The sequence below is a fragment of the Eptatretus burgeri genome, chromosome 14 (genome assembly GCF_056783735.1).
Source record: "Eptatretus burgeri isolate ZD-2024b chromosome 14, Ebu_testis_v1, whole genome shotgun sequence".
Classification (NCBI taxonomy): domain Eukaryota; kingdom Metazoa; phylum Chordata; class Myxini; order Myxiniformes; family Myxinidae; genus Eptatretus; species Eptatretus burgeri.
The window spans coordinates 28,514,306-28,530,826 of NC_140974.1; the positions used below are offsets into that span (position 1 = coordinate 28,514,306).

At 43.6% G+C, this 16,521-nt stretch overlaps 1 protein-coding gene across 1 annotated transcript; it reads left to right on the forward strand.

Moving 5' to 3' along the window:
• The first annotated feature begins 5,049 nt into the window (after positions 1-5,049).
• On the forward strand, positions 5,050-8,075 carry LOC147012869 (uncharacterized). Its single transcript, XM_085853458.1, has 3 exons — positions 5,050-6,544; positions 6,701-7,576; positions 7,732-8,075. The coding sequence occupies exons 1-3, from the start codon at positions 5,152-5,154 to the stop codon at positions 8,073-8,075; spliced, it is 2,613 nt and encodes an 870-aa protein (XP_085709584.1). The 5' UTR covers positions 5,050-5,151.
• The last annotated feature ends 8,446 nt before the right edge of the window (positions 8,076-16,521 follow it).

Consider the following 16,521-nt stretch of genomic DNA (forward strand, 5'->3'; position numbering starts at 1 on the left):
AACTCAGGCTCAATAGCTTAGAAGCCAGAATGTGTACCTCAGGAACATCTTAATTATCAGCCAATTAATATTCCAAGAATTCGGTGAAGTAATGATGAGCGTCTGCTCTAAGTAATGACCAGCCTGTCATCCTTCTGAGGTTGGCAAAATAAGTACCAGTTTGCTGGGATGATTGAGCTGTTCAAGTATCCTGTGTTAAGCCTGGTGTTGGCTTAGTGGTTAGGATGGTGGCTTGCGATCCTAGGGTCCTGAGTTCAAGCCCCGTTGGCCGCTGAATTAATATACACCAGGAAGTTGACTCAGCCTGTCATCTTTCTGAGGTTGGCAAAATGAGTACCAGTGTACTGGGAAGGGGGACACTGCATCAGTGGCACAGCCGCATCCCAACCAATGATGCAACAGAGAGAGAGAGAGAGAGAGAGAGAGAGAGAGAGAGAGAGAGAGAGAGAGAGAGAGAGAGAGAGAGAGAGAGAGAGAGAGAGAGAGAGAGAGAGAGAGAGAGAGAGAGAGAGAGAGAGAGAGAGAGAGAGAGAGAGAGAGAGAGAGAGAGAGAGAGAGAGAGAGAGAGAGAGAGAGAGAGAGAGAGAGAGAGAGAGAGAGAGAGAGAGAGAGAGAGAGAGAGAGAGAGAGAAGAAGTAGAAGAAGAAGAAAAAAAAATATATCCTGTGTTGGAGTGGTGAACTGTGCAGGATTCCAGGAGACTGCTTTGGCAGCACTGATGCTCTGGACAGAGTATGGTCCCAATGGATTGGGTTGGATCACTTTACCCATGATGCCAATGTTTTTATCCTCTGTACCCCATTGTACCCATGTACCCCATTAGGAGTCAATGACATATATGTCAAGTTTAATTATTTTGGTTGAGCGGTTTCGGAGATGTCCAATTTATTTCCTTTAATCCGATATGGCTACCAGACCATGTAACCTATGATGTCAGAGTTAACAATAAAATATTCTCCATGGGAGAGTCCCTCGTTTGTTGAAAGTTTTGCATCAGTTGGATGAGTGGTTCCAGAGAAAAACATTTTTAAAGCAAGAACACACCAGGAATTCTATTTCCATGCTTCATTCTCCATCCCTTTGCACATATTCCTCCTCTTTTCATTCAACAAGAACCGGACCGAAAATCATGATCAATTACATTTGATATGTATCAGATCATTTATCTCAACTAATAACTGAATGAGCTCAGCGTGTTCTGGAATTGTTTGTCCTCAGAGCAAATTAGCTCGTACAGTATAATTTGTAGCCTCTACGGAGCTGGCGGTGAACATACATGGTTCAAATAGCAGGAGCACGTGGTCGAGGTACAGGTGAAGCAAGGCGTTAAGGCCACCAATATGTATTGCTGATTTGGTGCTGTGTAAAGTTACACCTAAATTCAGAAAAACATGTCAGCTTCTCGCGGAAGGCAAAACGGATATCTGTAACAAGCATAGGAGTGGGAGACAAGCACTGCAGTGATCCTAAGAAATTAACATATAGTGGGAGAAAGGATTTTTTTGTATACATTTTCGAGGCTCATGGAAGAACCACTGCAGAATGCAAGGGAACAAAATGGAAAACGGGAAACACCAACAGCAGATGAGAAGTGGGAAAGATATCAAGGGGAGGGTGAGAAGGACACATGGTGATAAACAAGAAGCTGTTCATCTACAATTGTTGTCCTTTTGGAAAAAAACATTCAGTAGCTGCCTTCTTTCAGAGAAACATGGAGAGTTTATTGAAATCTGTGCCAAAAACTGTCATGTTCCAGGATGACATCTTGATCATGGGCTGCGACATTGCAGAACACTTGAGTCATCTGGAGGAAGTCCTGCGTCATTTGGACAAAGTAGGACTCAGACTGAAACGTGAGAAATGTGTGTTTATGGTGCCTGAAGTGGTATTCCTAGGCAGAAGAGTCACTGTCGCTGGGATCATGCCATGTGATTCTGAAGTCAAAGTAATCAAGAACGCACTCAAACCAGAAAATGTCACAATTGTGTTCTTTTTGGGGTTTGCTCAACTATTTTGGTAGTTTCTTGCCGCGGGTGAGCACAGTGCTCGAACCCCTGCATCAGTTACTTCGGAAAGGGAAAACTTGGGTTTGGGGCACGGCCCAGGATGATGACTTCAATGATGCTAAAGATCTATTGTGTTCTAACAAGTTGCTTGTTCATTATGATCCATGTAAGCATCTTGTATTGTCGTGTGATGCCAGTGTCTATAGGGTCGACTGTGTGTTACAACAAGCCAATGAGTCGGGCAAGTTACAACCTGTTGTGTATGCTTCCAGAAACTTGACGAAAGCTGAAAGAGCCGATGGTATGGTTGATAAAGAAGCATTAGGCTTTGTGTTTGCGGGAACCAAAATGCATCAGTATTTGTTTGGTCGTAAATTTGAGCTTGTAACTGATCACAAACCACTCACTTTCTTGTTTTCAGAGAACAAAGGAATCAACACCAATGGGTCATCACGTGTTCAGCGGTGGGCCTTGATGCTGTCTGGTTACAATTACACTATTCCTTACAGACCTGGCACTGGGAATTGTGCTGATGCATTGAGTCGACTGTTAGTACCGATCACTGATTGTAACAATACCCCTCAACCTGCTGACCTTGTATTAGCTATGAATGTGTATGAGAGTGACAATTCTCCAGTTACTGCTGCTCAAGTGAAGTTGTCATCTAACAGAGATTCTGTATTGTCTATGGTTAAGCATTGTGATATGACTGGCAATTGATCCAGTATACCAGACTCAGAGGAGTACAAACTGTATTTACGTCATAGAGATTAGTTATCTGTCCAGTCAGAATGCTTACTTTGGAGCCGACATGTCATGATGCCAAAGTAGGGAAGAGACAAGTTGGTTTCTGAACTACATAGTACCCACCCTGGTAATGTTACGATGAAAGCTATCGCAAGGTCTCATGTTTGGTGGCCTGGTATTGATTCTGAACTTGAATCTTGTGTTGATTGTTGTGATATGTGTATGCAGCTCAGCAGGTCACCAGTGCAATCATGGCTCAGTCTTTCGTCGTTGCCTTCCAATCCTTGGTCCAGATTCATGTTGACTTTGCAGGTCCGTTCTTAGGGAAAATGTTCCTTGTTGTCATTGATGCATTTTCTAAGTGGATCGAGTGCTCTATCATGTCTACCAGCACTTCTGCCACCACCATTGAGAAGTTATGTGTCATGTTTGCTACTCACGATCGACCTGATGTGTTGGTAAAGGCCCAGTCACACCTTGACGTTTTAGCCAGCTGATGCCGATTTTTTGAAAATTTGTCTAAAACGCTGGTACACGTCGAATACGTTATGGGTAAGTTTTGATAACATTGAGAGCACGCTGAAAAACACTGCCATACGTCGTTGTACGCTGGTTTTAAACGTTGTACTTTTCGGTTGTCCTCAAATTTTCCATGCTTGAAATTTTAAGACTTATGCCAGCGTATGACTCACACGTTCCGCATAACGCTGGCCATAAGTTGTAGGCACGTTACGCAATCGTTGACACACGTCGACACACGTTAATTGTAAGTTACTCATAAGTCAAAACACGTCGAGGTAATATTTAGCGTACCCGAAACTTATTTCTAAGCTATGAGTAACGTGTTGTACTCACGTTACGCGATCGGTGACACACATCGACACACGTTACTTGTAAGGTGCTCATAAGTCGAAACGCATCAAGGTAATGGTTAGCGTCAGTGTTCCAGACTCCCTGTTTTTTTTTTTTTTTCTTCCTTCCTTCCTTCGGTATGATGGTGATTTTGACACTTCGATTTCTAGTGCGGTTATAATATAATATAATTAATAGGCTGCCGCTCAACGATTTAAATCATAACCGCACTGTACACTGAACACCGTCATACCGAAGAAAAAAAAAAACGGGAGTCTGGAACACTGACGCTAACCATTACCTTGACGTGTTTCGACTTATGAGCACCTTACAAGTAACGTGTGTCCATGTGTGTCAACGATCGCATATCGTGCGTAAAACGTATTCCCATCGCATGCGGAGCATGTGTCATACGGCAAGTACGTTGTAAAATTTTCAACATGTTTAAAATTAGAAGACGTACTCCATTTAATACGACGTATGATAGCGTACTTTAGCGTTCTATTCACGCATACCAAACTTACCCATACCGTATTCGACGTGCCCCAACGTTTTAGACGCATTTTTCAGAGGTCGGCATACGCTGGCAAGATCGCCAAGGTGTGACTGCGATGTTGACACTTCCATTTCTGCGGCGGTTATGATTTGAATCGTTGTGCGGCAGCCTTTCCATAACCTACGCCACGTCATCGTCGGCGATGCGTGCAGCACGCTATGCATAAGTTAGACTATCGTTGGGCATAGGTTGTGAAGGCCGACAACAGGTTCAGCATTCGTTGGTATAAGTTATCTTTAACACAACGAAACGTTTTGTGTCCGTTACTAATACGTTATGCATAAGACCAAGTCGTTATGAATACGTCCGAATCTTTAAAAAAAAAACATCAAAAGTTCAACGTAAGCCAGCGTTTTACATACATTTTAATACGTTGCCATTGCTGGCTAAAACGTCAAGGTGTGACTGGGCCTTAAGCGATAATGGTTCGTGTTTTACATGTCAGGAATTTCAGGAATTCATGAAGTTTAATGGTATCAAACATGTCCGTTCTGCTCTGTTTAAACCCACTTCTAACGGTCAGGCAGTGCGTGCTTTACACATTATCAAGCAAGGGTTAAGGCGTGTTACTCAAGGTTTGCTTCAGACATGTTTGTGACGCGTGTTGCTAGGTTACAGATACAGACCACATACCATAACTGGAGTGCCTCCAGCCGAAATGCTTATGAAGCGAGAACTCAAAACCAGACTTTCTCTTGTTCATCCTGACATCGGTGAAACTGTTGATACCAAGCACCAGGGCCAGAAATAATACCATTGTAAGATTCCTCGTCTTTCTCAATCGAAGACTCATGGACATGAAGCTTGGTTCACATGGTAACGCTAGTTAGCACATGTTAGCTGTGTTTCCAGGTATGTCAACTGCAAAGCCCCTCTGACTATTTTTTGTATGTACAATATTATACCTTGCATGTTGTATGTGCAGTATTGGGTGTTGTATGTTAATGGGTGGTGTTTACCTTTCTTTTTGCAGACCAGTATTAGAGCAACATGAGCAAGATGTCTCAGGTTCGTCAGCTTGGAGCAGAGAGACAGGGTCAGGAAATAATTAACTGGAAGCTGTGCATACTCTGTCAGTCTGATGACCAAAGTAAAGGACACTTGGTATTACATCCTAGACTAGATTCCTACCAGAAGATACTAGATACAGTACAGGAGAGAGCCAGCTTGAAAGATGGAAACGATGTTGAAATGCAAAAGTTGCTCACGGACATCATAAAAGAAACACGATGTAAAGAGCATGCATTTTGGCATCACAGCTGTTACCTGGTCACGACTCACAAGCACCACATTCAGCGAGCCCGAGACAGCTATGAACATGCATTATCCACTGGGTCATACCCTGCCAAAAGACGTGGACAGAACAGAGGAAGCACTGATATGGATGAACCAAGCCCATCTGGTCAGTCTTCCCCATTCACACGGTCATGTATGGTGCCACTGGACAAGGACCTGTGTTTCTTCTGTCAAGAAGACACTGATGAACAGTTGTTCAAAGTCTGCACACAAAATGCTGGAGAAACTCTCAAATCAGCTGTAAATAAGTCCCAAAATCCAGCATTCAAAACGAGACTGAACACATGTATCTCATCAACAGATGTCCATGCAGTCGATGTTAGATATCACAAATCTTGTTGGACAAAACATGTATTCCATGCCACGCGAGATCAAGGTGACACAAAGAGTTCATCAAAAGTCCATCCGCTACAAAATGCATGTCTGACTGAGCTGATCAACCTTGTTGATGTGCAAACTCAAAACCAAGCCTACCTCTCAATTGACGACATTGAAACCGCATACACGAGAATGCTTGGACCAGACGGTATAGAAAACCATTTACCGGCATTCACCAGATGGTGGCTGAAGGAGATGATCCTTACTGAACTGCCCAGTGTGAAGTCTGTCCTGCAGAAGAACAGAAGAAAGCCAGCAGTCTTGTACTCTCCTGAAGCATGCGAGGAAGACATGATGCATTCTGTTATTACAAGTGATGACAATGATATGGACAACATGAAGACCATCTTTAAAGCAGTACAGATAATATGCAAGAGCATTGCTGATTTTAAGAAGGAAGAACTAGCAAATGTCATCCCAGTTTCGAGCAACACCAATGACGTTCCCAGTGAACTGTACACTATGATCCGCTGGATCACAGTGGGTCCTTTGGATAAGCTGGAAACTGAAACAAGGACCAGTGTCGTCGACAGAATGGCACTCACAGTGAGCCAAAACATCCTCTATGGATTCAGGTCCAACAGACAGGTGAAGTACAATTCAAGCAGAGAATCAGCAACCTTCAGGCATCAACATGCAAGAGAAAACCCTCAAGTCCTGGGGCTGGCCCTGACTGTGCATCATGACACACGAAACAAAACGTTGATGGGTCTTCGCAATACACAGGGCTATTGTGTCTCACATGGCCACACCTTGCTTTTGGAAACTGTTCTTGCCAATGCTGTAATAGAAGACACCCAACAGTTTTGAGGCCTGTATGTACCCCCCTTCCTGAACAAGGAAACATTTGTCTTCTTTGCTGCAGACAACACAGATTTTTCTGAAGATACTGCTGACGGCAAAGGCACCACTCATGGAACAATTGTGGCAGTATACCAGAAAGCCGATGCTCCTGAAGAAATAGTTGCCCCACCTCTGACCATTGGTGATGCAAAACGTCTGTCAGTCACGCCATACCATGTACAGATGATGCATTGTGACAAGCCCAAACCCCAACCAAACAAAAGGACCAGACAGTTTGCAGTCAACAAGGATGGCATCTCTGGAAACTATCAACTGACTCACCGAGGATGGGCAATTGCTTATGCAGTATCCAGACTGAAGACGGGAGAGAACTTTCGCAAGATTCCATGTTGGGCAGGCAACAACTACAACTCACTGCTGTCCGCAAGTCAGCCTGTCACTCAGATTGTATCTCTACCACTGCTTCCAGAGGTGGCACATGAATGGTCAACCCTTCTCACCATGATTATGCAGACAAGTGAGCTGAGGCGCCTGGCAGTTGGTGAAGAACATCCTACTGTCATCTCATTTGACATGGCCCTCTATGAGAAGGTTGTGCAGTTGTTGGATGCCAGGCCTGACTTGAAGCGCACGGTTGTCTCCAGACTTGGTGAACTACATGCCGTCATGGCTTCTCTGAGAGCTCTTGGAGCCTCCATAGAGAATTCAGGCATAGATGATGCCTGGATAGAAGCTGACGTCTATGGTGCAGCAACAACGAGGCAGATCCTCAAGTGCACACATTACAAGTGTTCACTCCGGGCCCACATCTACTCATATGTTGCTCTGTATGAACTGGTACTGGAGGAATTCTTCAGAGAGAACCCACAGCTGAAAGACGTTTGCACTCCAAAATGCTGGCACTCCATTTGCAAGCTGCAGAAGCACTCAGCAAGCTGTTCTTTGCTTTTGACCGGATCAAATACAAGCGACTCTGGCCCGGATACATTGCTGATATGCATGACCTCAAAACCAATCATCCTGAGACCTGGAAGGAACTCGAAGCAGATAATCTGTCAGTCACCAGAAATGACATTCCATTTGTGTCCATAGGTACAGACCACGCATGCGAACATCTCAACAAGCAGATGAAAACCCACTATGGACTGATTGGAATCTCCAACAATGCCAACACGAGACAGAGATTCTTCATGGCTACACCCAAACTGTCATGCCTGTCCAGAGAGTTCAAGAGTCAGTTTGGCATTAGAACAGTTGGCAATAACATAGAGCATCCTGGAATAGGATCTAGTGCCATCAGAAGAGATCATGAGGCAATTGACAAAATTAAGGCTGTCATACTGAGTCATGGCAACCCAGTTACTGCTGAGGGTGACAAGCTGTACAACATGATCACACATGCCTACGTCCCACAGGAGTATGTCCCACAGATCTAGAACATCAATGACACTGTGCAGAAACTGTATGAAGACTATGTGTCAGAGAGAATCAATGGAGAAATCAGCCTCTGGGCACCAGTCAAGAAGGAAAAACAACAAAATGTCCATGTCTGGCAACAAGAAGTCCACTGTGAAAATCCGAGACAAAACTTTAGATCTCAAGGAGACCAAATATCTGTATGGCAGACTGCTGGTACTGGCCCGGTCTAACAGACAGATTGACGAGAAACAGGCTGTTGGCAACTATGAGTTCACACAGACACCAAGAGCACTCTTTGCCCCCAATGGGGATATACTGAAATGCACTGACAAGTCAAAGTTGATCCACCTCCTAGAAAAGCTGTCAAAGGAAGACACAGCAGATCAGAATCAACCACAAGCTGCAGGTGAAGCTCCAATCGACACTGAAACTCTGCGCTCCAGTCAAGATGGTCATCCTAGTCGCAAAATTGCACTAGTGGGTGGCATGGTTGTTGTCCAAAAGCTGACAAAGAAGCCAGCAACAGCAGTTACAGTCAAAAATTTAAGTGAATGGCTCTACGGCAGACTGATGTCTCTAACCAGAGACTACGATGAGGTGATTCTGGTGTTTGATACCTACAAGGCGGATTCTTTGAAGCACATCACAAGGGAGAAAAGAAGACAAGGAAAGGATCCAATCCAATACCAAATCAGAGATGACACAAACATCAAGAACATTCCAATGAGCCGCTTACTTTCTCATGACCAAACAAAGGATGATCTGACAGTATCTGGCATCAAAGACGGTTGAATACAGCAATGAATCCCCCAAGCTTGTCATTGCTTCTGCTGCAGGACACATCGAGAGCAACAGTCAATTGGACTTTGAAGGCAACAACCATGAAGAAGCAGACACCTTGTTGATCCACCATGCAGTTCTGGCTTCATGTCACAACCCATCTGATGCACAGCTCATGTTCTTGTCCCCAGACACAGATGTACTGGTGCTGGTTGTAGCAAATTATGAAATCCTGCTGAAAAATACTTGTGTTTCAATAGCATCTGGGATTTTGGAAGTGAAATCAATAAGGAAAGCTCTGGGTGCAGATCGAGCAAAGGCTTTGCCGGCATTTCATGCATTTACAGGAGCAGACAACACTGGGTGGTTTTCTAGAATAGGCAAAGCTACCTGGCTGAACATCTACCTAACAGTAATAAAGGCACTTTATTAAATAAAGTTGTTATTAAATAAAGGCACATTATATGTCGCTACCTTCCCTTCCCCTCCCCTCACACTTACCTCCTCCCAAACCCTCTCCCCCTTCACAACTCTTTGGTGGTATTCGTGCCTTTATTAGCCCCCATTGGACTTAGTCCAATGAGATCCAAAAAATGGGGGCTGATGGATTTGGTCTCGATTTTCGTGTCCGTACGAGTGTCCGTGCTTCCGCAACAATATCTCTGACATGTATGGACCGATTTTATTCACATTTGACAATAAGACAACAGATGTTGGTACACATATGCACATCATGTTTTTTTGAGTTCAGATATAAGATGGCCTACTGGCGGCCATTTTAGTCATTAAATACCCCAATATTGAACACGTCCTTGACCGTTTCTCGGACATGCATTTACTGATGTTATTTAAACTTGTCACACAAACAAAGAATGATGGCTTACATATGCACGTCATTTTTTTCGAGATGAGATCCAAAATGGCCGACTGGCAACCATTTTCCTACCTAAATGTGTCCCCACCAATTTCTCAGACATGCATCGTCTGATTTTGTTCAAACTTGGCACAAGCACAGTACATGATGGCATACACATTCACCTCACTTTATTTTGCGATCTGATCAATGATGACCGACTGGTAGACTGGCAGCCATTTTAGTTGCACATAAATATGGGCTAGCCCTTTAACTCCGTACTGAAAAGTTACTAAAACAACGGCGGCTATGACATTTTGTCTTTTTTACTTGTTTAATTCCAACTAAAATGTGATAAGCTTTAAAATCTCTTTAGCAGAGGAAAATTTCAAAACTTAAACTGCAGAATTGAGCTTATCTGCAGTTCCGACTGCTTAAAAAGTGTTCATTTCCAAAAAAAAAGAATAGAAAAAGGGTCTCTGGATATCTTTGTGCAGTGTTTAGTCTGTCCCATTTAATGTCTTCATTTTTAGTCTGTCCCATTTTAATATGTCTTCTTATTTTAGTCTGTCATTTTAGTATCTTCAGTATGTCTTTGTGCGGTATTTAGTATGATGGTGTTTCGTATGATATAGTAAGTGCTATTTCAGCCACATGATTATTTAAAAACCTTAGATGATGCAAACACAACACATACTCACTGGTAAACGGTCCAAACGCAGCTCACATTCCCTCTTCGTGAGCCAACAATCCAATGCTTGACAAATTGATAATTTCTTTAAATTTTCAAATTTCATTCCAAATTGACACTTATTTAGTCCACGAGATCCGATTCTCAAATCCAAAATAATATTTCGATTACATACTTTAGTCCAAGAGTGTAGATCATGTTTCCAAGTCAAGACATGTTTGAATAGGCCAAACAAAATGGCAAATGAAGACCCCAACGAGCTGACAAAGGGCTGACCAAGGATAAGCCTTTCATGGATGTAAGCTGGTAATTATCTTCAGAAGAGGTGTTTAAATTTATCCAAACACCAAATTTTCATTCATGCACTCCCTTGGAGTTTCCTTTGTGCGCATACAAAGGTTGGGGCCGCAAAGTTTCATGGTTCTGAAGTTATGGAGTTTTTGGGCCTCTACCCATGCAAGTGTGAAGTTTTGTGTCCCTCATAAAATGTAAACTGTTCCATATTCCCTAAATTTGTATCCACCAATGTCTTCTTGTTATTATCTTTATTTTCTCCCATTTTGTTTACATGATTTCCTTCCATCTTTGTGTGTTCGGCTTTTTGTAGTGCTGTATAATGGTTTCGTCATCTTGTTGTGGCACTCTAAAGTATTAAGTCATGTATGTAAAATAAAGAGTCCTTTGCTAAATAAATGCGCAGGTAGATAGGTGGTAGGTTTTTGAGGAAAGATTGGAAGATCCTGATGCCACAATCCCCAAGGATGGAACACGATCTTCGGAAGTAATCGCTATTTGTCTTTGTCTTTGTTTTGCCAACACACCCGATGAACCAGCTGTTCCTTGCACTCATCTGATAAAATTGCTTTCGCACACACTGTTGACATCACATGTTGAAACTGTAAGGATTGCAGAGAAGTATCTATAAAAAGAGTCTGATTTTTATTTTGACATCGAAAACGCATCTTATTGAGGTTAGCCACTTAATCCAATCATAAATGCAAAGTTAATTGAATATGTGATTACAACATCTGACTTCTGGAGAAGAATATATCGGTCTATTTTCTCATGATTGGTCTGCAAGATAATGTGGAAGAAAAACGAGTCAAATTCGAGGGTTTCTGTTTGCAGACTATTTATTTTTATTATTTCAAATAAAGACTGCCTGTTTTCCTTTTGAGCTTCAATTTGATAGACGGATAACAGAGACAAGTTTAAACAGCTGGCCAAATAAATGCTCTTTGATAAGTACAGAAAAATAAACAATAAACACTTATGTGTGTTGTGGAGATCCCAATTCCTTCCATTTAGTTTACAGGTCAGACTCACACAGGGAAGACAATGTGGAACATCTGCACTCGGTATCGAGCATACATCAAACATGTAAACGGATTCAATATGTATATGTATACATAGATACCTACAGACACACTGGCTAAGAAGTTTCTTGGCAAGGGTTATACTGGATGGTTTGCCATTGCCTTACCAGCGTTGTTTGTCTGTGATCTATCCTTCCAGCTGAGCGATGTTGAGCAGCAAGGAATGAAACAGCACGTTCCATTTTTAGTCTCGCCCTGAAGGAGATGCTATATTATTGCAACGCACGTGTGTGTGGGTGTGTTTGTGTGTGTTTTGTGCCTTCCCAAGCCTCAAAGTTCCACCTTCGTGTGTGCATATATATATATATATATATATATATATATATATATATATATATATATATATATATATATATATATATATATATATATATATATATATATATATATATATATATATATATATATACATATATATATATATATATATATATATATATATATATATATATATATATATATATATATATATCACAAATAATGTGCACGTGTGTGTGTGTGTGTGTGTGTGTGTGTGTGTGTGTGTGTGTGTGTGTGTATGTATGTTAACCTCCATGTGATGTGTTGTTATAGCACAGAGATCATCTGACACATGAACGCATCGTTTTGTACATTCGTTAGTATCGCTAGCCAGAGAGATACAATTTATTGTTGGTATATCAAAAAGTCATCTCCACCCTGAGGATCACTGTGAAGTTATCATCAAATTGAGCTCAACCATTTTGATGGACTTCCGGTTCCGGTTTTGAGCGGCAAGAGGTCTCCTTCGGGGCTCCCTGCTGACATTCTCAAAGTTAAGTTCCGGTTGTTATTTGTCCCGTTTTAACTGTTTAATTTTCTCACCTACATGTTAATGTGTGTTCCTAGTTCGGTTTTGTTTCAAAAATCGTGCTATTTTGTGAGTATTTATTGTCGACGTTCTCACCTGGTGTTTGAGGCCTAGTCCTAGGCTTGAGGCCTACCGGTTCCACTTGGTGTTCGATCGTTTTTTTTTTTTGTTTGTTTGTTTTTTCTCCCCATTACCTTCAATTTCTATCCTCCGCATTAACTTCAATTTTCATCCTCCCCACTTTCCAAATATCCCCCATTCTCCCAACTAATCTCTTTCTTATCTCAAAAAAAATAAAAAAAAAAATAAAAAATAAAAAATAAAAAACCCAACAACAACAACAACAACCTTCTCCCGATTCTGCTACTTCTTCCTCTTAACTTCCTCCTCGTCTTCCTCGATTTCTTTTTTTTTTTTTTTACACTTCCATGACCTAATCTGTTGAACTCTCTCATACATTAATATTAACAACAAAAACGATCTTATAATGCTTCATCTTCCTCTCTCACACATGTGGTACTCTTTACTGTTTCACAATGCACTACTCTTCTGCTATTTTAACAGACTGCTCTCATTTCGACCTCTCCTTCATTCCTTGCCTAAAAAATCCAACTATTACAGCGCTTCTTCTCTCCATGCTCTGAATTCGCCTTCATTGCATCCATCACGAATTGTGTTAAATCGTATCTCTGACCTAAAACTTTTAAAAACCACAGTTTGCCATGGATGCTCGCTTTCCATCAACCATTCTTTTTTCCAACTTCAGTGCCAACTCACCCCCTCACCCCTCACTCTCACTCTCAAAGCAACCATCCCACTCTTCTCCCTCCAAGCCTCCCTCTCACCTCTTTCAAAAATTCCCCCTCACCTTTCTCCCACCTTTAATCCCCCTCACTCTTCCTTCTCTAAGTTGCCCCCCTCTCATCCACCAACCTGCCTCCCTCCACTGCCCTCTCACCTCCATCTCTTCACTCCACCTCCTCAAATCCTCAACTGCCATCTTCCTTGTCTCTTGTCCCCCCTCTCTCACAGCACCACAGAGCCTTTTCTCCTCCTCATTCGGCCCCCTCCCCCCGCTATTCTGCAATACCCCACACTCCCTCAGCACCCCTCCTTACCTCCCCCCCTCGTCCCTCGTCCGACCCTCCCCCGCCCCCTCCACCTCCTGCACCAAAAGCCTCCTCCCCTACCTCTTCATTAAAAGTGTGGACCTCAAATATCCGGGGCCTTCACTCAAACCTTTCAGATCTTTCCATGCAGGTTGCCACTGACAAACCAGACATTATCTGCCTAACAGAAACTTTCCTCTCCCAAGACGTGTCTGACTCCCAAGTATCTCTCCCTGGTTACTCCCTCTTACGGTATGACAGACCTGAGCCTCGTCCTGGTGGAGGTGTTGCTCTCTTCATCAAAGACTCTATTCCTCACTCTCCCTGCACTGCTCTCACTCCCCCACACCCCCAGGAATACCTCTGGCTTCGGCTTCCCCTCCACTCCCACCTCATGTTTATATGTGTACTGTACCGTCCACCGAACTGTGATGACTCCATCTACACCTCACTCTCCGAAAACATGGACCTTCTTCTATCTTCTCATCCAAACTCTCTCTTCCTCTTATGTGGCGACTTCAATTGTCATCACGCCAGTTGGCTAGGTGTGGGTACCTCTCTCACCTGCCATGGGACATCAGCAAAAGCTTTCTGTGACTCATTGGGACTGACTCAATCGGTCAACTTCCCGACCCGGATCTCAACCAATGGTACTCCATCTCTTCTGGATCTGATTTTGACAAATTTCCCTGACAATATCTGCTGCTCTTCCTTCGCTCCAATTGGTTCTTCTGACCACGTCCTTATTAAAGTGGACATCTCTCTGGCTGTTATCAGAGAACCACCTCACCGCCGTCGAGTCTGGCATTTCACTCAAGCCGACTGGCAGGGTCTCCGAGCAGCCATCAAACTTACAGACTGGTCTCCTATCACTACTTTCTCAAACATCAACTCATCCTGGGAATTCTTTCAAAGAAACTTGCTCTCCCTCATGCACAGATTTATCCCCTCTCGTGTTCAGTTGTCTTACCCTTCCTCCCGCCCTTGGTTTACTGAAGCTTGTGGCGAGGCAGTTGTCCTGAAACAACTTGCCTTTGCCTCATGGAAAGCAAACCCAACTGAGGGCAATCTCAGTTCTTTCCACAAAGCTCGGAACAAGTGTGTAGCTACCCTCAGGAGAGCCAGAAAACAACATCTTTCTCATCTCAAGTCTGAACTCTCAAACCTCTCTCCCTCCTCAAAATCCTGGTGGCGTTTAATCAAATCTGTTTCTGGTGTATGTTCCCCCTCCATCCCCTCCCTTACCTCAAATGGCCGCACTGCTGATTCCACACGTGATAAAGCTGAATGTCTAAACTCGGTGTTTGCAGCTAAATCTTGTGTCCCAAACCCATCACTATCTCTACCCACTTTACCCAGTCGCACCCAACTGTCCCTGGACTCTGTATCCTTTTCTCCTGACAAGGTGGAGAGCTTGCTTTCAAACCTCGAGTCAGATTCTGCAACCGGTCCAGACGGCATCAGCCCACGTGTCCTCAAAGCCTGCTCTTCTGCTCTTGCTCACCCTCTCTCTGTTCTATTCACCCTCTCATTTTCCCAAGGTCATCTGCCATCTGCTTGGAAATCTGCTAACATCACTGCCCTGCATAAAAAAGGTGCAAAAACAGATCCCTGTAACTATAGACCAATCAGCCTTCTCCCAATCATCAGCAAGGTTATGGAATCCATCATCGCTTCAGACATGAAATCCTTCCTCTTCTCCAATGGCTTGATTTCCAATCATCAATTTGGTTTCAGACAAGGTCACTCTACCCTAGATATGCTGCTACTGCTCTCCCATCAATGGATGGAGGTCCTCAATGCCAGACAGGAAATCCGAGCCGTATCCCTGGACATATCACGTGCTTTTGACACAGTCTGGCACCCTGCCCTACTCACCAAACTCTCTGCCCATGGTATTCAAGGCCATCTCCACTCATGGCTCGCAGACTTCCTCTCCTGTCGCAGTCAACGTGTGGCCCTAAATGGAGTTCTTTCATCCCCTCTTCCTGTGCAGGCTGGAGTTCCTCAAGGTAGCGTTCTGGGCCCTGTTCTTTTTCTGGTTTTCATCAATGATCTCTCGGACTCTCTGGAAAATCCTCTATTTCTCTTTGCCGATGACTCAACCCTCTGCCGTACCATCTGTCATCCCTCAGACCGGCAAGCAGCAGCTTCTTCGCTCACTGCAGATCTGGATAAAATCACAAACTGGTCCAACACGTGGAACATGTCTTTCAATCCAGACAAATCTCACACTCTCACTATGTCTCTTCGAAAGGACCGTTTACAAAACCCCCCATCCACTTTCTCAACAATCCTCTGGAAGAAGTCTTTTCTTTCAAGCTTCTGGGTCTCACTATCTGCCATGACCTTTCCTGGGAAAGTCACATTTCCAACCTTGCCTCAAAAGCCAGTCGCCGACTGGGAATCCTCCGTCGTGCAAAGTCCTTCCTCGGCCCTCTTGAGCTCCTGACCACTTACAAAGCTTTTGTCCGTAGCCTGATGGAGTACTGCTCTCCCCTCTGGGCTGGTGCTCCTGCCTCCCACCTTTCTCGACTTCACGCTGTCGAAACCAGGGCTTTTAAGATCATTGGCATCTCCCGCAATGAAGCTGAGTCTTCGGGCCTCTCACTCAATCACCGCAGGTTGGTCGGTGGTCTTTCTGTCTTCTACCGACTCCTCTCCAGCCTTGCCCCCCCTGCTCTCTCTGCGATTTGTCCCAACCACATTTCCACAGGGCGCTCAAGGTCCGCCAACAACCCCCTTCTGGTAAAACTACCAAAATCACGAATCACTGCTCATCTTCACTCTTTCATTCCTCTTTTTCCCGCCTTTGGAATAAACTT

What these genes read in the sequence shown, in the direction of transcription:
- LOC147012869 (XM_085853458.1), top strand. Translation starts at nt 5,152, where the DNA reads ATGAGCAAGATGTCTCAGGTTCGTCAGCTTGGAGCAGAGAGACAGGGT. An exon ending in ACGAAACAAAACGTTGATGG is followed by an intron (nt 6,545 to 6,700) that starts GTCTTCGCAATA and finishes TCTTTGCTGCAG; the next exon opens with ACAACACAGATTTTTCTGAA. An exon ending in GCAGAAGCACTCAGCAAGCT is followed by an intron (nt 7,577 to 7,731) that starts GTTCTTTGCTTT and finishes TTGTGTCCATAG; the next exon opens with GTACAGACCACGCATGCGAA.